The 23,407-nt window shown below is 48.6% G+C and overlaps 10 protein-coding genes across 10 annotated transcripts; 8 read left to right on the top strand and 2 right to left on the bottom strand.

Annotated features, from left to right (window-relative positions):
* Positions 1-106: 106 nt before the first annotated feature.
* Positions 107-858, top strand: N7537_000394 (uncharacterized protein; the record flags this gene model as incomplete). Its single annotated transcript, XM_056891452.1, has 2 exons — positions 107-694; positions 817-858. 2 exons carry the CDS (start codon positions 107-109, stop codon positions 856-858), a joined length of 630 nt encoding a protein of 209 aa, XP_056756447.1.
* Positions 859-1,297: 439 nt separating this feature from the next.
* Positions 1,298-2,037, top strand: N7537_000393 (AP-2 complex subunit sigma; the record flags this gene model as incomplete). Its single annotated transcript, XM_056891451.1, has 5 exons — positions 1,298-1,332; positions 1,388-1,427; positions 1,493-1,522; positions 1,601-1,831; positions 1,936-2,037. The coding sequence occupies 5 exons, from the start codon at positions 1,298-1,300 to the stop codon at positions 2,035-2,037; spliced, it is 438 nt and encodes a 145-aa protein (XP_056756446.1).
* A 440-nt stretch (positions 2,038-2,477) lies between these two features.
* On the top strand, positions 2,478-4,046 carry N7537_000392 (uncharacterized protein; the record flags this gene model as incomplete). Its single annotated transcript, XM_056891450.1, has 1 exon — positions 2,478-4,046. One exon carries the CDS (start codon positions 2,478-2,480, stop codon positions 4,044-4,046), a length of 1,569 nt encoding a protein of 522 aa, XP_056756445.1.
* Positions 4,047-4,605: 559 nt separating this feature from the next.
* N7537_000391 (uncharacterized protein) lies at positions 4,606-5,733 on the bottom strand (the record flags this gene model as incomplete). Its single annotated transcript, XM_056891449.1, has 1 exon — positions 4,606-5,733. The coding sequence occupies one exon, from the start codon at positions 5,731-5,733 to the stop codon at positions 4,606-4,608; it is 1,128 nt and encodes a 375-aa protein (XP_056756444.1).
* A 2,571-nt stretch (positions 5,734-8,304) lies between these two features.
* N7537_000390 (sulfotransferase family protein) lies at positions 8,305-9,382 on the top strand. The gene is made up of 3 exons (XM_056891448.1): positions 8,305-8,471; positions 8,572-8,848; positions 8,918-9,382. Exons 1-3 carry the CDS (start codon positions 8,327-8,329, stop codon positions 9,354-9,356), a joined length of 861 nt encoding a protein of 286 aa, XP_056756443.1. The 5' UTR covers positions 8,305-8,326; the 3' UTR covers positions 9,357-9,382.
* A 2,537-nt stretch (positions 9,383-11,919) lies between these two features.
* N7537_000389 (arylsulfotransferase family protein) lies at positions 11,920-14,147 on the top strand (the record flags this gene model as incomplete). The annotated part of the gene is made up of 4 exons (XM_056891447.1): positions 11,920-12,036; positions 12,102-12,230; positions 12,300-13,794; positions 13,861-14,147. 4 exons carry the CDS (start codon positions 11,920-11,922, stop codon positions 14,145-14,147), a joined length of 2,028 nt encoding a protein of 675 aa, XP_056756442.1.
* Positions 14,148-14,735: 588 nt separating this feature from the next.
* Positions 14,736-16,624, bottom strand: N7537_000388 (aminoglycoside phosphotransferase family protein; the record flags this gene model as incomplete). Its single annotated transcript, XM_056891446.1, has 2 exons — positions 14,736-16,424; positions 16,475-16,624. 2 exons carry the CDS (start codon positions 16,622-16,624, stop codon positions 14,736-14,738), a joined length of 1,839 nt encoding a protein of 612 aa, XP_056756441.1.
* Positions 16,625-17,452: 828 nt separating this feature from the next.
* On the top strand, positions 17,453-18,100 carry N7537_000387 (uncharacterized protein; the record flags this gene model as incomplete). The annotated part of the gene is made up of 1 exon (XM_056891445.1): positions 17,453-18,100. The coding sequence occupies one exon, from the start codon at positions 17,453-17,455 to the stop codon at positions 18,098-18,100; it is 648 nt and encodes a 215-aa protein (XP_056756440.1).
* Positions 18,101-18,671: 571 nt separating this feature from the next.
* Positions 18,672-19,364, top strand: N7537_000386 (uncharacterized protein; the record flags this gene model as incomplete). Its single annotated transcript, XM_056891444.1, has 1 exon — positions 18,672-19,364. One exon carries the CDS (start codon positions 18,672-18,674, stop codon positions 19,362-19,364), a length of 693 nt encoding a protein of 230 aa, XP_056756439.1.
* A 1,667-nt stretch (positions 19,365-21,031) lies between these two features.
* Positions 21,032-23,060, top strand: N7537_000385 (putative MFS transporter; the record flags this gene model as incomplete). The annotated part of the gene is made up of 2 exons (XM_056891443.1): positions 21,032-21,857; positions 21,922-23,060. The coding sequence occupies 2 exons, from the start codon at positions 21,032-21,034 to the stop codon at positions 23,058-23,060; spliced, it is 1,965 nt and encodes a 654-aa protein (XP_056756438.1).
* Positions 23,061-23,407: the final 347 nt, after the last annotated feature.

The following is a 23,407-nucleotide window of genomic DNA, read 5'->3' as shown; positions in this document are numbered from 1 at the left end:
CTGCAAATCCGACCGTCCTCTCAAGCTAGTGGTCGCTAGACACTGCGACAGTTTCCCCCGAACTCCGAAAAAGGCCCAAAAGAAAAACAAAAAAAGGCTAACTACTATGCCGGTCTATATGCTCCACGGCTTCCGCTGGCCCCGCGCTGGGTTCACGGGGATCCGCGTATACATCGTACTCCACAACCTGGAAGAAGCAGCAGCGGAATACATCCAGCAGCCGCTGACGACCGAGCTCCTCGCAGAATCCTTCCACAAAACACAAGCGGACCTCGTGACTCGGCTGCCGGAGCTGTCGTTTATCGAGCAGTATGACCCCGCCGACGAGACAAGTGGCACTGTCAGTCAGGACCATGCGTATATCTCAACGCGGGTCCTGGAGATTCCAGAGGATGGGAGTGGTGGTTGTGGCGGAGAGAATATTGAAGATTGTGTTGAACAGGGATCTGGGTTGACGGATGACCAGACCGCGGCGCTGGAGGAATTGCGCGATCGACTAGCCCCTGGTGAGAAGATTGGATGGTATCTTGTTTACAATGGGGATCCTGAACGGTGGTATCCTGATTCTGAGTACGAAGAGGATTATGAGTCTGAGGAGGAGTCTGAGGAGGAGTGCCAGACTCAGCGGCAGAGTCAGGCTCAGGGCCAGAAGGGGGATAGTTTTACAGAGCCAACTAGTCCGCAGAGCTATACGGTATGTTGTTTATTTCTTTCATTTTCTGGTTTATTGCCTTCTGCTTCCTTTTTTTGGGGGGGGGGGGACTTCCTCCCAGTCTCACTGCTACAGCTACATGGTTGCTAATGGTTTATTTCTAGACTCGCCTGACGAGGTTCTGGAATCGGATGAGCTCGGGGTGAGAACTGTGGCTAGTTGATATGGAACATGGCAAATCAGGTCAATTTGTTCCGTCACTACGCAGTGTCACTCGTTGCCTCGTTGTTACAGTTACACCGAGCTGTGATGGGGAGATGGGGAGCTTCTAACGAATTCTACGCTTTATGTCTGTTGATACTCTTATGTTTTGCAAATATTGTTATACTAGTTCAGTTGATGTATTGGATGTCTTATGGGAACCAAGATTGCTTGAAGATTTAGTAGAATAATTTCCTACAATTCTCCAATATACGCTTCCATTTCACCTGCATCTCTATATAATCCGATATAGGCGGTGAATCCGGGCAATATCGGAGGGGAGCTTCGATAACGGGAGCAGCGGAGACCACCCAAAGCTTGTCGCAACACTCCCCGAGTGGTTTCATAAATGCTGACCAGGTAATATCCTGGCCTTCTATCGCAATGGTCCTCTCATTTATCCTGGTTCAGAATCGCCAGTGAGTGGCTGTCCGCCTCGGTCATTTTCGATTCCAGACGCTAATGACGGTATAGGGGGAAAACGCGCCTGGCGAAATGGTACTCACCTTACAGTGTGAGTGTTGCCAGAACTCATCCGTCAATACAGAATTGGGTCTTTGAGCTGACATTGGCTTACAGGATGAAGAGAAAGTCAAACTGAAAGGCGAGGTTCGTCCATGCAATACCACCCGTAACCCGCACTTGCTCCGAGGTTCCCCATCCAACTAACCACCGACAACCGTATAGGTCCATCGCCTCGTCGCTCCCCGAGATCAGAAATACCAGTCCAACTTTGTTGAGTTCCGTCGGAGTACTAAGGTCGTCTACCGAAGATATGCTGGCTTGTTCTTTTGCGTCTGCGTCGACGCGAATGACAACGAACTAGCCTATCTCGAAGCAATCCATTTCTTCGTCGAAGTGCTGGACCAATTCTTTGGCAATGTGTGCGAGTTGGATTTGGTCTTCAATTTCTACAAGGTGCGTGCAAATCGATGGACATGCACTGCTCGGCATGAACCGGGGCTGGCGTGGGATCGGAGTTGCAGGAGACGTGATACTGACCACGTGTGCCGGATTTATAGGTCTACGCTATCCTGGACGAAGTATTTCTCGCAGGCGAGATTCAAGAGACAAGCAAGCAGGTTGTTCTCACGCGATTAGAACACCTGGATAAGTTGGAGTAGGAGACAAGCTTGATACTCGGATTCCGGGGGCGATATGGGGACGGACCCTTATCGATTGCGGCCCCGACCGCATTGGATAAATCAAATCAAAAACAGTCATTTTCATGGAGTTTCAGGTGTACCGGTGGGCAAGGAGAACCCAGAGAACAAGCACAGTGGGTACGCAGGCCGATGCCGTGGGTACCGAGGAGAATATAACGGAATTTGAGGGACCAAGACAGAGGCAACTCGGCGGCTAGGAATCCGATATACCTGAAGAACGGGCCGGCGAATGCCTACCTGATGATATGTCGTAGACAATAGTTGCTCTTTCATGTTTGTTTACCCCTCTTATGTCTATACCTTCTCTTACTTTTACCTCATCTCTTACTCTTATACCCTTTACTCTTATCTGAATTTACGACCCTCTCCTATGTCCAATCGCCAGCGACACCGTCACCATGCCACGCGTTAGACGACCGTCATCTACCAGACCTTCAAACCCCCGATATGGCATATGCGCCGACGACGAAGCGCGAGACACGGCGCGTCACCTCTCAGTCATGAACAAGAACGCACAGCTAGAACTAGCTGGATACTCCAAGGACCACGACCTCCCTTACTACGACAAGATTGAATTCGACAGCAATGGATACCTTGTACTACCACCAGGTGACCATCGACTGTCCGACGCCCTCGTTTTTCTGATCGTTGGTCAGAACGTCGCCGCCACGAGAAACCGCCACGGCAAGTGGCCGGCGGACTTCGACAGCGCTGGGGATATTTACCCTCGACGATGGCCAATGGGTCACCCAGTTATCGTATGGGCCCACGGCATCCCGTTCATCCCCGTGTTCGCCGACTACTATGCCCTGGTAGGCTCGCATTTACGGAAATACCTGTGGCTTATTACGACGAAGACGAGCCACGCGAAGCTCAAACACGAAGGATGGCACCTCGGAGAGATAACGGTATCTCCAAAGAAACTTCACCCACCCGTGGATATGAGCCGTATCCTGAACGTCGACTTCGACGCTTACGACTGGTCGAAGTTTACTCCAGTTCCCACGTTCAAATGTTCGACGAAGCGTCAGGTCCTCGTTCTCCAAGGCGCGACTCTGACGTTGACGCGACCAGCTAATATCCGTGGCTTTCACCCTAATGCTGGACCAAGCCAGAACACCGTCGCCAACCGCCCCAACGACGTCGACGATGAAACATGGTCTACACGGAGGGCCAGCCCATACCGCAGGACCAACGCCATTTCGCTCATTGATAAGCGCGCTACTACACTTGTGGCGATAACCACTTGGCGTCACCCTCTTGACCCTGACCCTGCTGGGACTCGATATCAAGAGGGATCACCCTCCGTCGAGCTAATTCAGCCGACTGCAACCACAACCTTCAACGCCGTCAACCCGATTAGCCCCACTTCGTCTGCTATCAACCAGAACCTAGGCTCGACAACGGTATCAGCAGACCCCCAAGGACCAGCGGACACAAACCATGGTCAGCATCCTGCTACACATTTAGTAGTCAACGATCGCGACTCACCTTCAGAGAGTCTCTCTATACGTGACAATGAACCACCACAGCAAAGCCCCTCTATTGCGTCCCTGACAGATGGCCGGAAGCGAAAATATGAAACCACGAAAGACGATATCCGTCGCATGTTCGGCTCATTCAGCGCAGACCTAGTTGACGACTGCGACTACATTGACGCAATTGCCGACAAACTCACTACGATCACCGACATGGAGACGGAACTAGATACTCCCGAAGCACAACGCATCCTACGCCTGAATGAAGAGATCGTAGATAACCACCAACAATACAACGGTATGATCTCACAGATAACACAACGCTTGGCCCTAAGGGACGACTGGCAAAGATGTATCCTGGAGAGGGCGTTGGAAAGCGCACATGGAAATTACACTAATACCTATGGCGCAACGGAATCAGATGGGGACGACGTCGGTGACACCTACGGACTCCGTGAATATAGTCAGAGAGCACAACTAAACTCTTGACTTCTGCTTTGCTTTACCTACAGCGTTGACTACCTCTGGTGGAGCTTTCTGAACTTTGAACTTCGCGTTGCGTTTCTTCTTTGCGTTCATATCGCCGTCGACTTGAGTGTCCGGCATTGACCTTTTACAGGCGTTTTTACACATGTACTTAGTCTACTTCGGTCAACCGAGGTCGACTCTTTAGGGAGCGGCAGATGTCACCGTCAGGTGATCTCACGACCCGGTCACTTTTGTAGGACTGCTATAGTTACATGAATACACTATCATTACTTCCCCTCAGCTTTCAGTGCTTACACCATTCCTACCATATATCTTACAAGTATATGGACAACATGTTGGCTTGGCCTACGTGCCTCTTGGACATGTCCAAAGTTTATGGTTAATGTACGCCACAACCACTAACGGACATCACATGTATGATAATTGAATATTGATTGGGGTTGTAAACGAATTCTGCCGCAGCAACGTTACACAAATGAAGCCAATTAGTAATAATACGATTCTCTCCGTCGTCAGCGTCATCTCTTCTCTCCTGGTAGTCGGCGTCATCTCTTCTCGCCTAGTCGTCGGTGTCATCACTCATCTCCGGGTCGTCGTACTCGATAACCATAACCTTATGTCCTTGGTACCACGCATGGCCGACAAGGCAGGAGTCGTCTGGAACTATGATATTGAAGGGGAGCCCATCAGTCAAAGGGGAATCGTCTGATTCCGAACTCAAGAGCTGACGCCGTCGAAAATCCTTCTCCCAGTTGCGGAGAGAAACATTCCGCTGTAGAGTTGGGGTCGTTAGAGGTGAGGCCTCAATCGCTTCGGTTAACATTTTGTCCATCCAGGTGATGATCTTGGCCTTATGGAGACGCCATTCAAAAACCACAGAAGAGAAAAGCCGCCGTTCAGTATCCATAAACCAAAACTGATATTTGTTGCTATCCGTTGTGATTCCGAAAGCAATAGCATGGATCTTTGAGGCTTTGGCCCGGCTGGCCTGCACAGCTGCGAGGTACGTAGCTAGTTGAGAGTCGGCGGAGGAAAAATCGCGACTCCGCTTCGCCTCTATAGCAACTAACGTCGAATCAATACCACATTGAGGATCGTCGTGGCAAAGCAACCAGTCAGCACGGCCAGTGATGTACTTATCGCCGAGGGTAAGATCGACGTCTACCTCTGGACAGAGCTGTAGATGTTCCAGTGAGCGGCTGTCACAAAGATTATGAAGCCGGTCAAGAACAAGTAGCTCGACAACGACGCGTATGGAGGTTTCCGATCTATCGAGCTTATGGTATTTAGTTTTTTGAAGTCGTTGAATGACGCTGTCCACATCAGGTGAAAGGGTGGCTGGGGGAACATTGTCGATGTCCGGCCGGTCCCAAAGGTGTTCTTGCGGATCGTGTGTTACTTGTAGAATGTTGCATGCCTCTTCAAAGGACTTCCATCTCCCAGCAGTGTAATGGACGGTGGCAGGTTCCTTTGATTGTGCGAGTTGTTGCATCAAGGGTGACAACACTGTCAGCCTTTGAACCGCACTAGAGCGAACGACAGGAACATCGCTGTTTATATCTGCCACCATTCCCGAAAAATTGAGGACTGTTTCCACCATTTCAGGACCAACGGTAGGAACTAATTTTCGACGTTTCTTTGACTGGGGAGCGTGGCTTGGGGGATTACCTGACGTCGACGACTGCATGCTCGGCTTCGAAAGGATGCTTGGTAAACAGTGAGATCTCAACGATGATAAGACAACGATCACAAGACAATAAAAAAATTGACGTCCGCAATTGAGTGATGTAGTGGGGATGTGGTGGTGGACGAGGGGAAGATAGGGAGCGGCAGATATCGTCACAGTTAGAACAGTATATCATCATTATTACTTCCCCTTAGCTCCCAGTGCTTACACTGATGTGAAAATTGGTATGATATGCTGATGATCCATGGTCACAGCATTAGGCATGATATGTGAGATTCTTTTTCACTTCCCACCGAATATACCTACTCCTTGAAATTGTAGTGGTAAATACGTATGGTTATGATCTAGTCCACTATAAGTACCCAGGTATAATAGAGCTGAGACATATGTGAAGCTTTGATATAACGTCCACGAGGGGGTGATGGGTTAGTGCCAAGATTTTCCCTCGTATTCTCTTTCCGCCAGCATCAAAGGAACGCCTGCTTCATGGTTTGCAATATAGCTGTGCTGTCACTGACTGCCGAAAACACTGCCGTCGGTGGATGCCTGGCGGAGACGGAATGCACAAACTTGGCTTAATGGGCCAACCCAGGAACATTAAGCTTAGATTAGATTGTAATATTCAGCCCTGTTTCCATTTTATGGAGGGGCTTCCTAATCGGTCATGGCTTGGTGAGGTGATCGATGGCGAACAATTGCGAGCGATGGCGAGCGTTGGTCTCATGGTCTTGGCATATCACATTTAAGGAGCTCTGTCGCTGTTGACCCTTAAAAAAGGGTTTGCCTTGCTGGGTATGTTATTCTTCTTCACTTTTACTACATTCGACTGGCCATAAAGAGTCTACCCTACTCTGACTTAAGCATGCATGTCCCACGCGCTATATGGCGATGAAGTCTCCCGAATACCCTCCGTCATAGACTATGATATCATACCATGATATCGTATTAACTGCCTATGTACGCAGCCTCACAGACATCTACTCAGTTGTTCTGGACACGTGAAAGAGCCGGGGTCTACGACGGTACTATCCCCAAATGGAAAATATCTCAGCAACACGGGACGATCAGTTCAGCCGTGACAATACTGATGTGTGACGGCAGAACCACGGAAATAGTCACTTCGTACACACCGGAGATTTATACCCCTGGCAATGAATATCTTACGAAACTTCGTTTCTAGCACGCCCAGCGCCACCTCCCCCTGATCGCTACTTCGGTGATATAACGGGTTTGAGTCCGCAACACATCGAGCAGGTGGTCTTTCCTGTGATAGGCAGCGTGACGGGACGATCCAGGAGAAGGGCCCCATCTTGACTGACTGGCTGAAACTCTTACATCCCTTCCGCAGGGTTGAGCGGAAATTAGACTCGGCTTTGACATGTGGAACAGGCAACCTCAGTCTCAAACGAGCCAAACGCAATCAATCTGACGGAGCGGAGGCACCAGACTCTCGTACCCGGAACGATATTCCCCTGGCGGGACAGCTGCGAGATTGATCTGCTTGGAACATTGTGGGCCAAGCTTGGCTGACCCAACCCCAGCCGTTTTGACTGGTATGCTGGATATGAGATGTCAAACAGCAACACCACATACTCATACAAAGTAGATAAGTCTACGATGATCTATGAGCCTACGATGTATGTGGTACACTCACACTGACACGGCCATCACATTCAAAAATAGGCACTCTCCACAAGTTGAAGGTGTACGCGTTCCATTTGAAGCTCCACCAATGACCGGCATTGCATGGATCGTCAATTTTGTCGGGAAAACTTGACCAGGAAGCGTACGTGGATCGGTCTTGGCAACGACAGACAGCATTGACTGGAATTACTTTTGGTAATTTTCCTGTCGGTACCAAAATCCCCGACGTTTTACACATGGATTATACCATACAAACTGTACCATACAGACTTTACCATACTATACCATACTCGACTCCACAAAAACGTTCACCCCTGACAATCCTTGACATCCCTGTGCGTCAGCCTGTGACGTCGTGCCTCTGCGCGCCTCAGTACATTGTATATACAATGACTTTTCAACGTAGGTATCCCAATGTCTTTTAACGCTGTGACTGTACAACATATTTCGTGTACACTCGTGGATCCCTCGGTTTTTGGAATCCACCTGTCCCAAATGGGACATAATCGGAGTTCAGGAATGAAGGAATATTTCCCAAAAGCCAAGACTCGGACATAATGAGTGGAAACATTGCCACTCGCGGGGAGACATGCATAGTGCTTGGGGACTGTGAAAAAGTGGTTCGAGCCTCGTCATTGGCACTGCCACTGTGACTAAATGCCCACTCTACTTGATTGATTCTACAGTATTGATCTCCCTTGGGGATCAGTTCACTAAGTCTGTTTTTTTTTTTTTTTGCATTTATTCATTTATTCATTTACTTTTCCCCTTATCTCCATATCAACCTCATAAAACCCCCCCTTCCTTCTAGACTTTTTCTATAAGTCTTGTTTTTTTTTTTCCTTTAAGCTCGATTACTTCCATTCGTTTATATATCATCTACACCTCTTCTCTCTCTATAAAAGTTCCAACTATATCGAACTATAATCGAGCTTATAAATACACCACCATGTCTCTCATGCTCTCCGATAATCTGGCTCCCCAGCCCATGACCGACATCTTCACCGATGACACAAACATTGACCGCCGAAAGTGCCACCGCACAGTACCTATGAAGGTTCTTGCTCTGGGTGTTGGTCGTACCGGAACCGCCTGTGAGTATGATGGGCTGTGCTGCATTAGACTTGGTGTATTAGTGTATATACCGGGTCTGATAAGAACGAGGAACAATATAAACTAACTGTCATTTGACAGCTCTTCGCAAGGCCTTTGAGCGTCTGGGCTATGGCAAGTGCTACCACATGATGTGCGCAAGTGTTGAGAACCCGCCGGATTGCTTGATGTGGCACGATGCCCTGAACGCGAAGTACAACGGAATCGGCGAGTTCGGCCGCAAGGAATGGGACCAGCTTCTAGGTGACTGCCAGGCCGTCTGTGACTGGCCTGCTTGTGCCTTTGCAAAGGAGCTGATTGAGGCTTACCCCAATGCTAAAGTCATTCTGACCACCCGTGATGTCGACCCGTGGCACGCGTAAGTCCTAGTCACACCTTATAGATCAATATTTCTGGTCCAAAGAACACCATACTAACCAATTACCAGCTCCGTCATGAAGACTGTCTTCTGGCGCGTCTCAGACCCAGAGCACAAGTTCGTGTCGAACTTCAGCTGGGCTGCTGGCATGTACTACCCCATGCTGAACAAGTTCTTCGAGACATTCTTCCGTGGTGACTTCCCCGGCAAGGGTAAGCAAGTCTACGAGGATCACGTCGCTCAGGTCCGCAGCATGGTTCCCCCCGAGCGTCTGCTCGAATACAATATCAACGACGGCTGGGCCCCGCTTTGCGAGTTCCTCGAGGAGGAGGTCCCTGATACACCCTTCCCCCGTGGCAACGACATGGCCGACTTCTACAAGCGCTGCAGCACCCGCAATCGTCACCAGATGATGAACGCTGCCCTCCAGGCCGTCACTATTGGTGGCTCGCTACTTGCCGCTGGCTTCGCTGCCACGTTGGCTTTCAAGCGTTTCTCCCCTCGCTAAAATGCTCGTTCTTGTACCTTACGCATCTTTTTTTTTTCTTTTCCCTTTCTCATATTCCCCACATCTCACCTTTTTTTTTTGCTGTCTGCTAGCGTGCGCAGGCGCCTCTAGTATGTTGGTAGACCCCGTGGTCGTTTTCGTTAAAAAATTTTGGGCTATCCTCCTCGTTGGAACAGACCACTGCATCTATCACATCGATCCCTTGTTTTGCCATCTTCATTTTTCGTAAATTGGTTTAATGAGAGGCATCTGGGAGAACAATTCGGTAATATCACAGTATATACTATTTTTCTATTCTTATCATCATTCCTTATGCACGTTCCGTACAAGTGTGCGACCAGCGCATCAAAGCCTCCCCAGCTTTCAAATTGAGGGATGAACACTATAAGAGACCCGCTTTCCCGAGGCTCTGTTATCATCATGCATTGCCTAGAGGCAAGGGGCGCCTAAAATCTTGGCTCTAAAAACCTTACCGCCGACCTTTCAGAAGATAAGGGTCAATGCAAGGCGCGTAGAGTAGAGCAATTTATCAAAAATAAATCAACCAAAGACTACAAAGTGTATACGAATAGATATCTATTCTGAGGTTTCGCCCCATACAACGTACGGAGTACAGAAATAGAAATCCGCTCATATTGACTAACATTGTACATGTACACATAGAAACCACTTTAGCAAGTAAATAAACACCGACTATCGACACCTTCTAAATCCGGCCGTCAACACTCGGTCCCCAAGCCTTTACCCACCTCTCCACTCTCGTACTGGGGCGAAACCAAGAGAATTTGTTCCAGGCACACTTTGTTCGAGAAGTGCCGTGGAGTTTCCTCGGTTAGTGGCTTGGCACCGGGGAAAAGGGATCCATATTACTTACGTGGACATGCCATACATATAATACTGAAAGTTACGTGTATTGTTATACTGTTATATCCTTGTAAGGGAGGGATAGTTGATACAACTGCCTCTCGATATTCAAATATACAAAAACAAGCGGGGTTCAGACCACTTCTTTTGTTCTGGGCCCCGGAGCAGATCCTCTTAGAAGGCTTGTAACAAAAGCTTTGATCAAAGTACGTAATGTATACGGATAGGATTGGGCTGGTGTACGTGGACTAATGGCTCCTGGAGTGATCGGTTCATTGTTCGTAGATTGGGTTATTTAGGATTGAGGAGTTTCGGCGACACACGTTAGCTTTGATCTTTAGGGTTCTGGGAGTTTTACCCCGTTTGACATATGAAAGAGAGATATCTCAGCTGTGGTCATGGACATCTGATAGGTCCTCTTTTGCTGGGTGTGCTGAAAGTAGTATACGATCCCGCTTCATCTAATCTCCTATCTATATTCTGTAGATCTCAGTGTCGAATGGTACACAGTGTACTCCGAACTCCACACAGACGATGCCTCTTGGAGAATCTCACATGTGTAAGTCCCATTCGCTCAAAACATTGCATAAAAAAAGATCAACGAGTAATCAACGTATGGTATCTGTGGTAGCCTTAAATCTAATGCACATGTGATAGAATAGATCCTACAACACAGATAGCCCGCGTAGGCTCTGACGACGCAATATGCGCCACCGCTATTCCAGAACCAGTCCCCCTCTTTCAATTGGCGTACACGACGACTAATGCTTCTTTTCAGCCACATGCACGTGGCTTTTAGCTTTGAGCTTTATCGGAGTGTCTGGAACCTTGGAAGTCCGATCCATTGGTTACACCTCCCCAACAGAACCTCGGGATAAACCACCTGCGCGATTCAGCTGTCTGAGTTTGGCTAGCGGGTAACTGGGTGTTCATCCATGGTCCCATTCCCGAGCCACGTTACATGGTTGAAGTGTCGGGCTCTTCCCGAACCTTCAGCGTGAATTGAGGTTGAACATACGAAAAAAGTGCGAGTACGATCTCGGAATTATAGTATCGGGCTAGTTAGCGGCAGCCACATCACCTTAGTCTTGTGGGCATGACGCGGCCGGTGAGAAATACCCGTACCGTCACTTATCTGAATTACACGTATTGGGAGGAAAGAAGAAAACAGCAATCAAGGTTTTCCGCAGCAATAGTTAGACGATCGAAATCTTTTTTTGGGGGGGGGGGGGGGAATTCTGTTCTTCAGGGGGAATGGTGATCGATTTACCGTGATTTTACTCGTATAATATCAAATTCCCGAATATCCCCCCCGCAACTTAAGCAACTGAAACAGTTTTTAGCAGGACTGGGCATCTTGGCGCTGGACAGGTGTTGGTCGAATTGCCCTTACTAAGCACTGTGTCTATCTTTAAATGGATTTTGACCAATGAACATAGAGGATCAACATAATGTATGCCCCACTGTAAATGCAAAAAGCATTGCATTGACAGGTGGAGAGGGACTCGTACACACTGCTTGTTCGCCTTGGATCTCTCGGCCCTTTGACCTTCATGAGTATCCTTCTTGGCCTGGAGTTTTCTATACTTCTTCATGATTTGCCTTCAATACAACCTCCCTTGCACACATTCTGCTGGGTAATTTCTTTTGTTGGCCCTACCTTTTTGTATCGTGCATCCGGAAGTGGTGCGTAGAACCTATGGGTGCCTCCATACTGTCCTCTTTGAGGACTGCGCCGGCGCTCTACTTTCTTGGTATCCTCTGGTTATGCGCGATTGATAGTGCGCTTGGAGAGGAAACCTCTTTTTATAAATCGGTAAGTGAAATTAATCTGATCCCCTCAAGTGTGCTTTTGGACTGAAATTATTATCTGCACAACAGAGACCCGACATATACCCGCCCGTCTTCAATGTCGAACAGTCCGATCCAGACAAGCTCAGCCCGGGCTACATCTTCATCACACCATACGAACTCCAGAATCCCGGCCCGTACATTTACGATAACACAGGGGTAGGTCATTATTTTGCGAGGTTGAGATCCGACGAGCATAGAAAAGCTAACTCACCATATGATCAATAGGAATTAGTATGGAGTGGCTGGGGTGTTTCGGGCCCGGGCAATGCCCATGGCCTCCACGTGTGCAAGTATAACGGCGCCGATCACCTATGTTTCTTCCAGGGCAGCCAGCAAAAAGGATACTGCCGTGGCCATGGTATCATCATGGATAAAAACTACCGAGTTATGCGATCGGTTCAGCCGGGTGGAGGAATGGCCTCGAGCGACATGCACGAATTCCGTCCCATCAACGATGGCAAAACCGCTCTTATGACCATCTACCAGCAACGGCAATTCGACATGACACCATGGAACATCAAAACTGGTGTAGGATGGCTTATGGAAAGTGTATTCCAGGAGATCGATGTGGAGACCAACAAGGTCCTGTTTGAATGGCGGTCTCTGGATCATATCGATCCGTCGTCGAGCTATACATGGCCATCCCATACGGATACTTCTGGAACAGGATTGAACGTGCATGAACCTTGGGATTACTTTCACATCAACTCCGTCGACAAGAATGCTGCCGGTGACTATCTGATTTCGTCACGGCATACTTCTGCCATCTATAAGATCTCCGGTAAGGATGGCTCGGTGTTGTGGCGGCTTCACGGCGCGCAGCCCTCTTTCCGAAATATCAATTTTAGCTTTTCGCAGCAGCACGACGCTCGGTGGTTACATGAGAATGCTACACATACCATTCTCTCACTTTACAACAATGGCTATAACGGCTTCAACAAGACCCACACATATTCAGCGGGCATGATCATCATGATTGACCACGTGGAACAAACGGCCATACAGCTCCGCGATTACGCCCCCATTAAAGACGACCTGGTGAGCTCCAGCCAGGGAAACCTGCAGATGCTCCCTAACAAAAATGCCTTCATCGGATGGGGAAATAACCCGTTCGTATCCGAGCACGACGAGGCAGGTAATCTGCTATTCTGGGGCTCTTTCGCCAAAGACACCGTGATGAACTATCGAGCAATGAAATTTGAATGGGATGGTGTACCAACAGACTCACCTGCCCTATGGACATACTCCAAAACCGCGGAACCATCCTCTTCCACCAGCTTCTATGTCAGTTGGAACGGCGCAACCCGCGTCAAAACGTGGCGATTTTGGGGATCGATGAACATGACCGGACCTTGGACCTTGCTGGACGAGGTTTCCAAAACCGGTTTTGAGACTGAATACACCGGCTCCAGATTCTTCCTTTGGTCTAAGGCCGAGGCAGTGGATCGTGAGGGCATTGTGCTGGGAAAGTCTGAGATCAAGTATACCTTCGTGCCCTCGTCCGAGCTGCGCGAATTCTGTGCCGACTCTACCTGCTTGGACGCACCGGGATATGGGTTCCCTGGCGAAGAGGCAGCCCGTCCTTTAATTCCGCCAGTAGGTGTTAATACTGTGCCGTGGATTGACCCCAACAACCCGGGCTCCAATATCTGGACACACCCCTCGGGCTACCCGCAACCTTCTAATGCTCCAAAGTACTCGGACGGGTGGAACTATGGCCGTGAGTATAACCCGAACAGGACTTTTATTCCACCAAGTAAAAGAAGCAGAACTGACAATTTTATAGTTCTACTTGCCTGGGGTACCGTTCTCCTCGTGGCGATCCCCCTCTTCGGCGGAGTCTTCCTCGCACATCGATACTACGCCAGGTATTCGTTCAGCCGACTGCGGGATCAGGAGTCCTCTGGAACTATGAACGGTATGGCTGAGCGGAAACATCATCTCGTGCAGACCACTGATCTACCCTGGTGGAATTGGCACCGGTGGATCGGAGAGGGCGAAGCAACTTTCTATTTCCCGCTCGGTGAGCGGAGTCTACACGGCCACAGGCGTGAACGAGAGCGGAACGAATAGTGGCTCCTCATTCTTTACTCTTTAATTTTTGTTCATCTTTGCATCTGTAACGTTAGGTACTCAGCGCTGTACATACATACTACCATAACACAGAACTCATATACGCATTGCTACATGTATGCATTATATTTCGTATCCGCTACTCAAATAGGAAAATATGTCTAGTTGCATCATGTATGTATGCCATATTAGATTCAAGGCTGCCAACGAATGAGACGAACAACAGATAGCAGTGATTATCTACGCGACATGATTTTCAAGCCTGAGCTGGTTCAATTGCCTTTCAAATAGACTAGACCACACCGGCTGCCGAATATACGTACTATCTATTTCCTGAGCGTCTCGTGTAATTGTTAAGCCCCAAGTTACTATATATCATAGTTCTTTGCTTCCTCATCACCCATAACTCTCCAGTTCTCTAAACAACAAAAACAACAGTATGTTACTCTCAATAATCGACCAGTTAAAAAGCCAAGTCAAGTCTTCCCACAGAATTACGAAAATCCCATTCAAAGGCTGAGAAATCTGACATTATTATTTTGATCATGTTTCTGTACGGAGTATTGTATTCATATTGTATTCCCTTTATTAGTTCCACACAGTCCCGAATACCCTTTTGATCACGCTATGCTCAACATAAAAAGGCGGAATAAACTTCTCCACCATGCGATCCCACGAGGCTCTCCAGGGTGGATTAAACAGGGCACGGTAGAACTCCCAATACTCCGGCCAAAATCCAGCTAAGCCCCAGTCCAACAGAACAACAGTGCCATCGGTCCGAATAATGATATTCCCTGGATGTAAATCCCCGTGTGTAAAAATGATCTTGTGGTTTTTGAGACCCCGAACTGTCTGATACAGCATGTACTCGCTGTTGAAAAAGTTCGATTCGATGTCATTTTCACGTTCGAGCACTTTCGGGCGCATTCGATCTCTCAAAGCTTGAATGATTCCTTCGTTAAAGCTTTCCTCAGTTGGGTACGGTCCGTAGCTGTAGCTAGTGTAGTCGCCATAGCCAGCCTCGAAGATGCCGTCTCGACAAGGGGATCTGTCAAGTCCACCGATAAAATCCCCTGGAATCTCCCGCATTTGGTTCACGTAGTCCCCTAACTGCTCCAGTATGCGATTTTGCTCGGTCTCCGAAACACGGTCCCAGTACTGTGCGAGTGACTCGCCCCGTTCATATGACATTACGATGTATCCAACTCCGTCAAGGATATATGCACTGAGGAGCCTTGGTGTCGCTATAGTGGTACGGGTAGATGCCAAGTGTAAGGCCTCGGCTTCGGCTAAACGAACACCATGGCCGAATTTCGCAACCGTCTCTGAATCTGCGAAAACAACACGGGCGCCCATTTTGTCAGGACAAAGACTGTCTGCTGTCTGCAAGTCGCCAGGGTCGAGTATGATAGATGGAGGCCCAATTATTTCCGAGTAAATCAAGCGAGGCTTTTGCTCCTCTGGTTCCAAGCCTTCAGGACAGGCGCAGTCGCTATCTACAGCGGAAGCTGTGGTTTCTTTTTTCATCTCGGTCGTTTCTGTGTCAGTAGTTGTTGCTGCACTGATCTCTGGCGTCTCTAGATCGGTGTTCCCTTGTGAATCCCTGGCAAGGCAGCCATTGTGGAGATAATCGCATTTCTCAAGCGGTTCCCCAGTACCCCCATATCGAGGTGGAATTTTCGAGCCAAGATATCGATTAAGGTCCTCAGGATTCTCCAACAGTACCGTATCTCTCAAGAGAGCTTCATCGATGTCAAGAGATGCGAGGTATTCATCACGAGGATTAATGATGTATGCCTTTCCCAGAATATTAGGATAGTGATACCGAATAAGTGTCGCCAATTCCTCAAGGGCATTGCGGAGCTTTCTCTGGGAAGACTGCTGTCCTTTCTTGATATTTTGAGTAGCACGTGACTTGAATTCAACCACACAGGAAGCCGAATATCCTTGTAGATCAGAACTAGCGGCTGCATCCATCAGAAGCACGGAGAGCCTTTCCATTACAGCAAGACCTAAGTCCACCAACCCCTTAGAAGTATCTAAGCTTTGATGTATTGGCGAAGATCCCTTGATTGTCATCTCGTCAATGCTAACCCACAGCACATATTGACCCTTATTTGAAGTAATATGGCACAGGTCCATCTCTGGAAGGATCGACTCTGTTTCAGTAAACAGAGCCTTCGGGTCAGAGAAGCGTCGCCATTCCAAAGTTTTCTCAAGTGAGGCAATTGCCCTGGAGACTTGAAGTGCGGGGATTGCGGAATGACTTTTGAGGAACTATTGATAATTTAGTGATGGATCTTGGTGTATACCTGTGGTCCAAGCACCTTTTCCAAAATAACCTCTAGGACCTGTCCCTCGGCGTGCTTCAAATCAACACCCCAAATCTCAGTATGGCGGGAATTTTTCAAAATGGAAGGAAGAGCATCCCGAAAACGATTAGCTAGAGAACTTGATTTCTCTAATGAAACAGACATTGTCGAAAGACACGCTAAGAAGGACGAAACACTGTCAGTTAAACTGGGATCCGAAATTTCGATTGTAGATTTAGGAAAGGCTCAAATACCGTATTGAAATCGAATGATTACTATATTCTTGAATGTGGGAGAAAGTGAGGTAGCGATCCGTATCTCGAGGTTGTCGGGTGGTCTTATGGTCTTCTCTCGCTTTGAGCCGCCCAGTGCCCAGGTGGGGCTTAGTCAGTTAGTATTTTAGCTAGATCCATCCATCCCCGGGGCCAGGATGGATGTGATTGGTTCCTACCCTGCTACATGGAACTAGTGTATGAGGGTATCTATTTATATTTAGATTTCTATTAACTATAAATGATCCATTTGACGTCTACCTAGCACCTCAATACGCGCCGGGGCACCCCGTGAGGCTTTTATCACCAAACCACCAATAACTTGAAGTTGTCTACTATCGCCGATTGCTCGCATGGATATAGATCTTTTAGCCGCCATGAGTGTATCAGGTTCTAGTCTGCCTAACGTGCGGCCATTCCCCGAGAGCCACTCGATATCCGAAATTCGAGGATTGTATGAAACACTATGCTTCTATTTTGATATTCCCCAAGAGTCTCAGCGCTTGCCTGGCAGGCAGTTTGACCAGCGGCTTGTTTCATGACCACAATGTCACTCCCCGGTTTCTCCTCAGGATACCATAAATAATGGACAATTCCCGGCCAAGTATATCAATCATTATATTCGTCGACTGTTCTCTTATTATTGTCCCATTGTTTGTCGCAAATCACCAGTGTATACAATCTTTTTAACAATCCTCAGCGAGCTTTCTTTGTTGGCACCATGGAACGTGGTTCCCGTTCTTCCTCGAGGCACACCTCCCGCTCCAATAGCTCTGGCAGCGAAAAGGACTATGCACTAAGTGTCAATATTTATGGACGGGGAGATACCCGCCAGGGAGATCCCCCGGCCCACTGGGGAGCTATTCTCCACAAGCGAGAGGAGAAGGACGGTCATCTCTACCATGTTCGCAAGGACGACGACTTCTACTACGAAGATCCAGCACCTAGACGTCCAATTGAATCAACCACCAGCCACGGTCGAAGTGAAATCAAGCTTCTCTCGAGTAGGCGCAAGGAGACTGCGGCACAGCTCTTGAATGCGTATGGAAAAGACAAATCCAACCTTCCTCGTGGAGATGCAAACTGTCAGGATTGGACTGTTGGTGCACTTGGTGCACTCGAACGAGAGAGATTGGCGCCTCAGGGCACCAGAGACTATTGGAACGCCAATGTCGGAAAAGCTTCTCCGGCCATTGGCGATCGACTCCAGCGAGATGGCAGGTCTTGGGTTCCGAAAACCACTGTCGACTCTAGTGGACAGGGGCCTGCTGATGCGACATTTGGAAAGGAGCAAGTGCGACAGCCGGTTGGTCGCCTCAATTTAAACAAATTTGCGGGTCTCAGTGGGGGCAGTAAATCCAGGCGGTAATCACCCTAAGGGATCTCATTTTGAACTCTCATAGTTATCGTTATTATTGTTGCTTGCTGCTGCTGCTTTTTTTGTTTTGTCATTCTGCTCGTGTAATATTTCGTTTGTTGTTTCTGTGGTTATTATCTCTCAAGTTGTTAGAGTCAGATGTTCTGTCAATATTTATATACGTGTGTCATATGGAACTCCATGTACTTACAGCTACAATGCAGCCTTACAGCTACAATGCAGCCTCTAGGGATCTGTATTTAGGTGCAAGCTTTAGCTAGAACCTGTGGTGAACCTTGAACCTTATCGGCGGGAGAATGGCAAGGATAGACAACAGTGATAAATCGAATGTTCCTAGAGAATATATTAAATCTCTACTTGATGGAACAGTCAATAACAGTAGACCGGGGATGGTATGCTTTTTCGTAACGCCCCAGAGCCTCCCTGCAGCAGGCGGACGGATACCCCACCGCTTTTGCTTTCCTCTGGCAGAACAAATCGGCGTGGACGCGCCGAGATAATAATAACCACATGACCACTAGCAATCTAGATATGTAGTCACTTTACTCTCCTAGCGCTAACTATGGAATCTCCCACTCACGGCCTCTCAATAAACATCTATGGCCGCGGCGATGCCAAACTTGGCGACGGCCCCTCCCACATGGGAATCGCCGTCTACAAATCTGGCTCCTCAACCTGCGAAATGCACCATATACGCAACCCCACAGACGAAGATTTCGTCTACGATCCGCGGCCACAGCCGCTCGAAGACCCGGTTCTTAAAGGTCGTTGCGAGCTTGCTTCTCTCTTATCTGAGCAGAGCGAACAAGCTGCTAGCCTGCTCTCCGCATTTGGGAGCGATGAATCTAACATCCCCGAGTTCGGGGTTGGAAATTGCCAAGACTGGGTTGCTGGTGCTGTTGGAATGCTTGAGCACGCTGGTATTGTTTCTTCTGGGGAAGGGCTATTCTGGAAGAATATGATTAATAGGAGTTCGGAGGAAATGAAGAATGAGTGTCTTCGGGCAGGGAAGACATGGATAGATGGGCCGGAGTCGACGTATGAAGGGGAGCCTGATGCAAAATTTGTGAATAGAGAACGGGATACAGTGCAGCCTGTTGGGAAGTTGGCTCAGAATGAGGTCTTTCGGGCACGAATGCAGTCGCTTTTGAGCTCTAAGGGGGGCGGAGAGAGTGATATTGACGAAACGCCTGTAGAACGGCCGTTTTATGTGTCGAGTCCTTTCTTTAGTAAGATGGCCGAGAGAAATGATTGAATGAATTGTGAGCATTACATATCATCAGTTCAAACAGTATACGGAGGTACAGAAGCTATACCGATGGTAGGACGGAATCACCGAGCGGCGTGGCAGCTCACTGGCCACGATGCTGAGCCTGCCCCTCCGGCTAGAGCTGAGGCGAATGGTGCCGCTGAACCTGTCACCGGCGGAACTGGACTGTGCATGCATCTGGATCGAGGAAGCCAAGCTTCCGCAGGACCATGCGTTCACCTTGGCCATGCTCATGGACCGCATTGAAGCTGACGCATGAAGAGGCGGCCTCCGCCAAACCGGCGAGTCGTCCACGTAAAGTTACGGGGTGGAAAGGCAGTCGACTGTTTTTGGCTCCCAAACCGGTGATTTTCGGCGTCAATTTCACAGGTCCTCCCACCTGGGAGAAATTACTACGCACTGGGTACACGTACCTCTGGAGCGAGGCGGAGCTGTTCGATACTTTGTGCTGAGCATTTATCTTTCGTATTGATTGCTTTGTAGAGGAATAATTACGACATTCAGTTTTATATCAGTTTTGGATAGTACGGATATAACACGGATACGATACATGTACATACATGTATACAGCAGTTGATATTTACATACACAGTACTCCGCGTGTAAATTACAAGTGCCTATCTCTATGTCGATCAAAAGCATGCAAAAGGCCATGGACCATGCCCACTTCGGATGTTTTATGACCTTGATCATGCGACTTGTTATCAAGCCCTAGCATTGCCTTGTAAAGCTGAGTAGGCTAGCCTTGCAATGGGCTGTGGCACTGTCTTCTACTATGTATGTACGTGGTGTATGTATCGAAGCGGCTTTTTGCAGTGATGTGGAATGTGGCTGAAACGCTTGAACCGTCGGCGCTAGGGCTCTAGAACTTTGGATACTAAGATTAATTTAAAATCCTTTTAGAATAAATGGATTTTTGTATCACATTTAACGTGTTCAGGCTTAAAATGGATAATACCCCCCGACCCCACTTGGACAATTATGAAGCACATACGTTTCATAAAGTACACATCTAAAAATGCATATCTATCTGGATCAGATAAAATTGGGCCCGTAAAGTACTGTAAGTGAAGCTGAAATCACTTCTCCACCACAGTCGGCACCTTATATGCCAAGATTGTGGTCGCTAAAACGTATGTAATGAGTTGGCGAGTCATGGCCCAAGGGAGGAGGGCTCGGCAGGGAGGTGTGGAGCGGTCGTCGCAAGCCAGGTATCGTTGTCGATCTATGTATCAAAGATAGTGTATGTTGTATGTATCCTATGGGATGTTGACTTATTTTAAGGAATTTTAATGTAAGTAAATGAATACTATACTATCAGTATATTGCTACGTTCTTTATATTGAATATCAAATAAAAAGCGATATTGGTTGTATCCAAAGCAATAATCCGCATTCCCCGGGCTCTGGTGGGCCTCAAAAAATCAAAGTACCGAGAAAGGACGTCATCACCAAAATCCCCTGGAGACGGTACAAACGCAAGAAATTGAGGTGAAATAAAAATAAATAAATACAAAAAATAACTCTTTCTCTTCTTCCTATTCTTAAGGTCAATAATAATAATTACCCGAACTACGAAAAATACATGAAACCACAGGGGCCAACCACTCTTGGATCCTTACGGTGCCTCGGTTTACACTAGTACATTCCTCAATGCCTGCCAGGACTGGAAACCATAAAACGAATAATGCCCGCCACGCGCGTACGACGTCCTGGTCGAGTGGCTTCCATTTCACCCAAGGCACCGAATCATCCGAAAACGCCAAAGGTCGCCGCCGACGCGAGTCCAATACCTCCCTCGCCAGCCTTGAAGAACGCTCCTCCTCCCCCGACTCACTCGCCATCGATGATAACATGTTAAGGAATACCTCGATGGATCTAGGTGGTGACCGCAAAACACAGCATGTGCGCGGCCGCTCCATTAGCCATGGCCTGTCACAAGTACCGGCCCTGCAGGAACATGAGATCCCGCCTGTGCGGGCGCCAGCTCGCCCCGCGCTCGTAACGTGGATGTCGCTGCCGCGGAAGGGTCAATTGGCGCTGCTGGGCCTCTGCCGTGTCTTTGACTTCTTGCAGATCGCTTCCCTACAGGCATATATGTTTTACCAGCTCAAGTCTTTCGACCCCAACCTCTCCGACTCGGATGTTGCGACCCAGGCGGGAATTCTCCAGGGTGCTTTTACTGCTGCCCAGTTTGCGACGGCGATCCCCTGGGGCCGTGTTGCCGATGCTGAGTGGGGTGGCCGGAAGTTTGTTCTACTTGTTGGTTTGATTGGCACTGCGGTGTCTTGTTTGGGTGTCGCCTATTCGACGTCGTTCACGCAGGCCGTGTTTTGGCGCTCGTTTGGTGGCGGAATCAACGGCACTGTTGGTATTATTCGAACTATGATCGCGGAAAATGTTAAAGAGAAGAAATATCACTCGCGCGCTTTCTTGATTTTGCCTATTGGCTTCAACATAGCTTCGTTGTTTGGTCCTGGTGAGTACCTTGCTCTGTCAATGCTGTTCACGACTATGCGACAATCCGCTAACCACGTTTGCAGTGATGGGTGGCATGTTGGCTGATCCCGTTAAGAGCTATCCCCGTCTCTTTGGTCCCAATTCTTCCTTCGGAGGTGCGAACGGAGTGCAATGGCTCGAGACGTACCCCTATGCGCTGCCAATGTTTGCAAACTTCTGTTTCCTCTCTTCGACGGCAATTCTGGTTGCGTATGGACTAGAAGAGACCTTGGCATCTTGCAAGGGCAAGCCTGGCCTGGGCGCATTCGCTAAGAAGCTCCTTACGCGCGCCGTGAGGACGGTAGTCCCCTCTTCGTCGTCCTTGTATACAAGGCTCCCGCTCCGCGACTACGAAGAGGGTGGTCCTTTGCTGGGCCAACCCATGGACCGCTCCGAGAGCTACGAGCTCGAAGAAAAGGCGCACAAGCCTGTCCGCCTCCAACGTGTGTTGCCTTTCCGAAGAATCTGGACCAAGAACGTGTTGTGCACACTCGGCGCACAGGCTTTCTTCGACTTCCAAATGGGTGCCTTCAACAACCTCTGGCTACTCTTCCTGTCTACTCCTCGCTATGACGACAATGACCCCGCGAGTCCCGCCCAGAGCTTGCCATTCGCCTTCACCGGCGGACTGGGCATGCTGCCGCAAAGCGTTGGATTCGCGACTGCAATTTTGGGTGTGATTGGCATGGTCCTCCAATTCACCGTCTACCCTACCATCAACGGCCGCCTGGGAACAGCCAAGAGCTACCAGTATTTCCTCTCTCTTTTCCCCATCGCATATTTCATTGCCCCCTATATCTCGCTGGCTCCATCTACAATTCCCCCTCCTGGTCAAGCCAACGGCCCCTGGGTCTGGTTCTGGATCATCATTGTCCTCTTCTTCCAGGTCACTGCCCGAACTTTCACGCTTCCCACCTCCATCATTCTGTTGAACAACTGCTCGCCGCACCCATCAGTCCTTGGCACAATTCACGGAATTGGCCAGTCCGTGTCGTCAGCCTTCCGTACCATTGGGCCTATCTTCTCAGGTGCGTGGTACGGATATGGCTTGGACGTTGGAATGGTCGGCTTCGCCTGGTGGATGATTGCATTGGTATCCGTATTTGGCTGCCTTGCAGCTATCTTCGTATATGAAGGTTCTGGACATGAGATTATTCTTCCTGGCGAGGAGGAAGAGATTTGATGTGATGCGACATGAGCGTATCTTTTTTGAAGAGTCGAGTTGTACATTGGTTCAACATTTTGCATATCATAAGGTGTCGGTTGGTTAAAGGTTCTTTTTCATACATATTCCCGTTTCTGTTTCTCGGATACCATTTGCTTTACATCTTTCGCTATATCACAGCATTTTCGTTTTGTCTTCCTATGTATGTTAGAATAGAATCCAGACACTCCGCTCTGGTCAGTTAATCCTCAGATCAAATTGAGTAACGGCCAATATACCATGTACCATCTTTCCAAACTTGATCATTCCAACAACTTTGGTGCATTAGAGCAATTGAATCAGTCCTCAATTTTAAGAAAAACTTA

This window comes from Penicillium hordei (genome assembly GCF_028827395.1).
Source record: "Penicillium hordei strain IBT 12815 chromosome Unknown utg000001l_segment0_segment0, whole genome shotgun sequence".
Classification (NCBI taxonomy): domain Eukaryota; kingdom Fungi; phylum Ascomycota; class Eurotiomycetes; order Eurotiales; family Aspergillaceae; genus Penicillium; species Penicillium hordei.
The sequence above is the reverse complement of the archived record's forward strand: the minus strand, read 5'-3'. Positions and strand labels throughout refer to the sequence as shown.